Source organism: Pleurodeles waltl, chromosome 7 (genome assembly GCF_031143425.1).
Source record: "Pleurodeles waltl isolate 20211129_DDA chromosome 7, aPleWal1.hap1.20221129, whole genome shotgun sequence".
Classification (NCBI taxonomy): Eukaryota; Metazoa; Chordata; class Amphibia; order Caudata; family Salamandridae; genus Pleurodeles; species Pleurodeles waltl.
In genome coordinates, this window is record NC_090446.1 from 38,483,470 (window position 1) to 38,490,629 (window position 7,160).

Genomic DNA, 7,160 nt, shown 5'->3' on the forward strand with positions numbered 1-7,160 from the left:
TGGAAACATCATGATTTTTTTGTCTTTCTATGATGTGCATTATTTGAGCCGTGGATTATTCAGTACCCAGGGAATCTTAACAATCTCAGACATGTATGACATCTGGACACCAGGATAAAGTCCATAGTGATGTGGCTTTCATGGATTCCATCACTTTTTTACCCAGAATGCTCTGCAAATGTATAACTTTGCCTAGGACTACATAATGTTATCATATTTCAAGGAGAGATGGTTTCAAAATCTGAAAGGATAGAAAAAAGTCTTACCACTCTATGTACTCACAATCCAACTGATACAAATGGTGACATAATTGTGTGGGTAGGCCTATCACCCACATCAGGAAAATCTTAAAAATATAAATTGTGAAAATAAATAATTTTTATTTGAATTTCAATCTTTCTGGAGATGTAAATTTGTGTCACATTTTGGCACAAGGTCAGCTAGCACCAAGGGAAACCTACCAACCTCAAACCAATCTAAAAACTGCAAAACCAGGTGAGTATATGGTGATGTGGCTCATGTGAATGCCCCCCTTAGTGAGAACAGCCTATTAACATCAAGCTTTATCAAGCTTTATCTAAAATCACAGAGTCTTCTCATGTTTCTGTAATAGAAAGTTTTAAATTTCTGAAGGCTGGTAAAAGTGCTACCATCCAGCTTTCCCACACTTGTCAAAATCAAAACAGTACCCATCTGTGTGGGCCAGCTATCACCCATCTCAGGAAAGGCCCCAAAGTGTAAGTAGAAACATCAAGATCTTCCACTTGAATTTCAATCTTTCTTGGAATTTGGTAGCTGTGGTCATTGGGTCCATGGTCTGATTATACCAAGGAAACCTACCAAACCCAGATGTTTTCTGAAATCTCAGCACCAAGGAAAATCCAACGCTGTGTGACTTCCATAGTTTTCAACAAATTTTCCTAACCAAATGCCCTGTAAATGACAAATTTTGGCTACAAGTACAGAAGTTCCCCACTGTTCAGTGATGGATAGCTCCAGAATCTACAAGGATTGAAATAGGTCCAACATTCCCAAACTTCTCCCAAGAAAAACAGTACTCCAGTGGTGTGGGTGAGCCTATTACCCATTATAGTAAAAACCACAAAATGCAATGTGTACATTTTTCAGTAGATGTTTAAATAAATGTCATTTCTGAAGCACACACAGAAGTGCTAAATTGATGTTAGTGATTGCTTATGTTCAGGAAGGGACACCTTCACACACATAAACAATCAAAACCCTCAACGCAGACATCCATTCATGATTGTGCAAGGATGCCTGCATTGGAATTGGCAGCTAAATTTAGTGCCAGCACAGGAGACAACAGAGGGGTGCAACGTATTCAACTAAATATAGTACATTCCTGCATTGTGAAAATGACTGAGCACTGCACTGCTAGTTTTAGCACAGTGTCGCACTCCATCATTTTCCTTTAAATATGGGTCCTGGTGTATCATGCAAGATCTAGTAAAAAATTAGACTGTATTAACCAAATGTAATATGAATGTGGTCTTGAGTCTAAAGTGTTAGTCTGTTTCCATCAATGCTTTAAACATACCCACACATGTGAGGCACTGCTTTTCTTGAAAGACAAGTGAGAATTCATGATGGTAAAAATTGTGGATAGAAATCTGTACTACCCTTGCTTCCCTTGGGTTTCATTTTTATAGTGCTGCCCTGGGACTGCAGGGTTTCCAGGGGGCCAAACGTTCTAATGCACAAATGTTTCATTCATTTGCCATGGAAAGCAGGCAGAAATTCAGTGTGTATATGCTCAATGTCAAGACTAGTTACAATGCCTTCAAATAAAGTTATCATAATCAGCTAATCTAGTTGTACTTTCGGCACCCCAATACCCCTCCCCAGCAGATATGTTGAGGATTATGGGCCTGATTATTATCTTGATGGAGGGGTTTCAACCATCACGAATGTGACTGACATTCTGTCTACAGTATTATGAACCCATTATATTCTGCAGTGATTGTAATAGTGCGGACAGGATATCCGTCAGATTTGTGATGGAGAAAACCACTCTGTCAAGATCGTAATCTGGCCCTAAGTGCTTTGTCTCCAAGAAATGGGGCAGAGAGACTGAATGGGCCTCTGGTCATACCATATGTCATAAGAAAAGGTAATTCTAGTTTCTAATATATTGGTTAAACTCCATATTTTTGCATTCAAGTGGGGCAGAAAGACTTTCAGGCCAACGGGGTGGAGAATTGTGACCCAATGCCATCTCATGTTTGTAGTTCACTCCATACATAATTAAAAAAGTGACCTCTGGTAACTACTAGTGCTCTCCTCTCATCTTAGTAGGCATATAAGAAGTAAGCCTCCCATTCTGCCTGCTGGTAGACTGTCTTATATCCCCAGAAGATAGGTGTTGCTGTGTGCAAACATTCTATCATTCCTCCACCGCCCGCATACATGAAAAATATAAGTTAATCTCTCTTGCTCAGTGATACCTCATGCCCCTCTGGATAGGGAGATTTGAAGTAAACCTCCTAATCTGCCTTCCAGAAGAGCCTAAAGCCTTTCTGGGCTCCTCGGGTGGAGGATTTTGGTCAGAAGTAAATACTCAATACAAAATGAAGAAAAGTAATTATTGGTGTCTAATGAGCTTTCTGTTCATTAGGGTGGACAGAATAGGGCAAATCCACAGAATTAGCCACAATGGGTGCAGAACAACTATCTGGGCCCTGGGAGTTAGGGGACAGCCTGATTCCTGCATAGATTTTAGCCCACACCCCTGGGGGGCAGTTTCAGGCATATCACCCAATATACCTCCCAGGGGCAGAGAGATTACATAGGTCATGTGTGAGGGGTATGTAAGGTGCTCTACCCAAATACACATCCCTGGGTGGCTAGTGGGGTAGAATCCTATTCAGGACACCTCCCATGGCAGTCAATGAGCAGAAATCCACAAAGGTTAGCTTCTTTAGGAAAGGGAAGAATCTTCTCCTTCCACAACACAACTCACATTCAGATTGGTGCTCGGGGGCTGAGCAATGTCCTTAAGCACCAACCAAAGTGAAAGCAGCTAGAATTGGAAATTAAAAATATTTTGACCTGGCTAGAAAAAAAGTTTTTTGGCAGCATGAACAGATAGGAGAAGCTTCCAAGATGATTGTATGCACATTGTTTGTTTCTTGCTCAAACCATCTATGATGAATGTTTTTTCTTCTGTAGGGCATTTTTAAAATCTGTATTTCTTAGTCCATATACAATGGGGTTAAAAAGTGGTGATACCACAATATATACCAAAGACATTACCTTGTTTCCTTTCATTGAATATGTTGATGCAGGTCGTGCGTATGTAATACCTAGAGAGCCAAAGAATAAAATAACCACAGTAAGGTGAGAGGCACATGTTGAGAAAGCCTTGTACCTTCCCCCTTTAGACTGAATTTTTATGATAGACAAGACAATGTTAGTAGACGATGTGATAATTAAAAAAAATGCCAAAAGCAACAGCGGAAGCCCTAAGATATAGGTAGTTGTCTCAATCATGTGAGTACTGCTGCATGAAATCTCCAGAAGGGCTGTCACATCACAGAAGAAATGGTTTAGTCTGTGGGGCTCACAGAAGGTGAGCTTAGACATTAAGATAGTGTGTGCTAGTGGGACCATGGAACTAACCGCCCAGCTCCCAGAAACTAGTTGAAAGCACATGCTCTTAGTCATGATGGTCATATAATGTAAGGGGCGGCAGATGGCAACATACCGATCATACGCCATAACTGTGAGGAGAAACAATTCTGTAGACACCATTAGCAAAAAAAAATACATCTGAAGCAGGCATTCAGCAAAGGAAATGTGTCTGTTTTTCAGAAAGAAGTTGGATAGCATCTTTGGGAATATGACTGAAGTATAACTAATGTCAAGGAAGGACAAGTTTGTTAGGAAGAAATACATTGGAATATGCAGATGAGAGCTAGAGAAAATTGTTGCCATAATAAGAAGGTTTCCAACGAAAGCCAACAGGTAAACAATGGAAAACAACACAAACAGGGGAACTTGCATCTGTGGCAGATCTGAAAATCCTACAATGAAGAAGTCTGCTACTGAAGTTATATTCTTTTGTTTCATTTGGCTTCAATGCTGTTAGCCTTGGATCCGAAGACAAGCTGAAAGGAAAAAGGTGCAACTTAAAACTAATTTTTAGAGAAGCATTTTGAGGTGTGCTACTTATTGAAAGCATACCATATTCCAAGTGGGGCAGAATACAAAAGTATATAATAAAAATTGCTTGTTATATTATTATTTCAGAATAGCAGTTACTTGTATATTTACCTAGTTTGTTTTAGTGAAGTAAAATGCAGGAAAATCTATCATAAACTAACCGAGCAACCAAAATCATGTTTTTTCCATTATAAGGATAATATTAAAATATTTTATGTGCAGATTTTAAACAAGCAAATGTAATATTGGCATAATTGTAGGCATATGCAAGTGGAGCATAAAATATAATGACCAAAGATGGCATGGAGATATTTACCAGGAGGATATAGAAAGAGGGAAGCCTGAAATAACCATCAAGAGTCTAAGGTACATAGCCCCATGCGCCACCTTTGCATCACTTTTTGTGACACAATGACAGCACAAACCTTAAAATCGTGACCCATATTTATGGGCTAATGGCACAGGACAGCATCAAAAGGAAAAGGCAGGATGTGCTCTATCTATAGCATACGGTAAATTCTTGTCCTTTTACCCTGTGCTGGTGCACAGTGGGCTGCCTACTGTCAACGCAGACACCATTGCACCATGGTGAATGCAGCACACATGGAAAGAGGGAAAAAAGAAAGAGAACTAAAGATATCCTCCTGGAGAAGCATACGATTTTGAAACATCCCCAGGTTTAAATGTTTTTGTAAATCAAGGGATGTCTTAAAATCCATGGGTGTTGCATGGAAACACCCACCCACCATTGGGTAGAGTTAGGCAACACAGTATTTAACATTGCCTTCCCTTGCTCCATATCTATGACATCATTCAAAGCCACTCAAAGTGGCTCTGCGTGGCCTCATAGATATGATTTCAAGGTTTGCACCACTGTTGCATCACACAATGTATGAAAGGGGCACAAGGGGCTCCAAAATATGCTCCCATTTCTAGGAGGCCACGCAAAAGTACCCAAATTACTTGCAGGTTGACTTACAGACTGATTATGCATGCACAAAATACCCTGCACCTTTTGATCTCGGGCGCCTTACACATGTTTTTAAATCAGTCTTGAAGAGGTAGACTTGGTAGACATACTTTTTCTATCCTTGCTAATTTCCCTCAAAGGTCGATTTGACCTTATGTTGTCTTCATTTCTGAAAGTAACTGAAAACGTTTAGGCCCAAATTTAAGAAGGCCTGGCGCAACATTAATGTATTTTTTTTAATGCTAATGTGGTGGTAGGCTCACAAATTCGCTGCGCCATGTTGACAAAGTGGCGCAATGCATGCATTGCACCACTTTGCAGCCCTTTGCACCATGCATAATGTATGCAAATGGGATGTTCTGTCTCAAGGAGGCCTGAAAAAATGGCACAATTAAATTTCATTGCACCATTTTTGGTGTCAGTTTTAACGCCTGCAGAAAGGAAGTACTCATTGTAATCAATGGGCATCCTTGCACTTTGCCCCACTAGCGTCAAAATGTATTATGCTAGTGGAGCAAAGCACCACAATAGCATCAAAAATGTTTATGCTACTGTTCCTAATACTTTCGTGGTGCGCCACATGGTGGTGTTAGGTGGTGCAAGAAAAGTGGTGCTGCACTGGATGCAGCGCCACTTTTCTTAAATTCTGCCATAATTTCAGGTAACAGTGAGTCCATGCTTGATCCTCCTTCCCTCGGGTCCATTCATCCCTACCAAGAGAGACCTAGAAGGTAGAGTACCATTGATGAATGAGAATTAACATAACATAAAATAAAATATAACGTAACATAACATAGCATATCATAACATAACAACATATAATATCTTAATAGCATAGCATAACACAGCGTAACAAATGACTGAATTGAAATGCCTTTTCACTCAAATTTCTGCCCCTAGCATTTATATGGGTTTCTGTAATTTGAGCTAATGTCGGTCATTTACATCAGTAATTTCATCCATATTCAGAGATTAAACCAAAAAATGCCAAATAAACATATTATCATCACAAACAAACAATTGCATACGTCAAAAAGCTATACCAATATAGTGTAGTTGCCCCACGGGGGCAGAACCCTGTCTGTGAGGTGGCAGCAGCTGTAGCTGAAGCGCAAGCCTCAGAGAGCTGGTTTGGCAGTACTGGGGTCCATGGTAGAGCCCCAGGGTGCATAGGATTGGCTCCCCAGTACCAGATTTGTAATGGAGGGGCAATTCCATGATCTTAGACAGGTTACATGGCCATATTCCAGTTACCATTGTGAAGCTACATATAGGTATAGACCTATATGTAGCAAAGGCGTGTACTGGCATCCCCACACACACAAAGTCTGGGGAAATGGCCCTGAACTATGTGGGGGCACCTTTGCTAGTTCAAGGGTGACCTCACACTTAGTAACTTTGCACCTAACCTTCAGCAAGTGAAGGTTAGACATATAGGTGACTTATAAGTTACTTAAGTGCAGTGAAAATGGCTTTGAAATAGTGTGTGTACTATATCACGTGGGCGGCAGTCCTGTGTAAGAGTTTGTCTGAGCTCCCTATTGGTGGCGAAAGAAATGCTGCGGCCCATATGGATCTCCTGGAACCCCAATACCCTGGGTACCTAGGTACCAAATACTAGGGACTTTTAAGGGGGTTCCAGTATGCCAATTGAAATGGGTAAATGTGGTCACTGGCCTACAGTGACAAATTTAAAAGCAGAGAGAGCATAAGCACTGAGGTTCTGATTATCAGAGCCTCAGTGACACAGTTAGGCACTATACAGGCATACACATTAGGCCACAAACTATGAGCACTGGGGTCCTGGCTAGCAGGATCCCAGTGAGACAGGCAAAACACACTGACATATAGGTTTTTATCTATGAGCACTGGGGTCCTGGCTAACAGGATTCCAGTGACACAGTAAAACACACTGACACACTCACAAATGGGCCAAAAGTGCGGGTAACTATGATAGAAAGAGGCTACTTTCTCACAGCCATGTTGCCACTTTTTGCTGGCCTCCTAA

At 40.8% G+C, this 7,160-nt stretch overlaps 1 protein-coding gene across 1 annotated transcript; it reads right to left on the reverse strand.

Moving 5' to 3' along the window:
- Nucleotides 1–3,162: 3,162 nt before the first annotated feature.
- Nucleotides 3,163–4,089, reverse strand: LOC138246777 (olfactory receptor 1G1-like). The gene has a single exon (XM_069201538.1). The coding sequence runs from the start codon at nucleotides 4,087–4,089 to the stop codon at nucleotides 3,163–3,165; it is 927 nt and encodes a 308-aa protein (XP_069057639.1).
- Nucleotides 4,090–7,160: the final 3,071 nt, after the last annotated feature.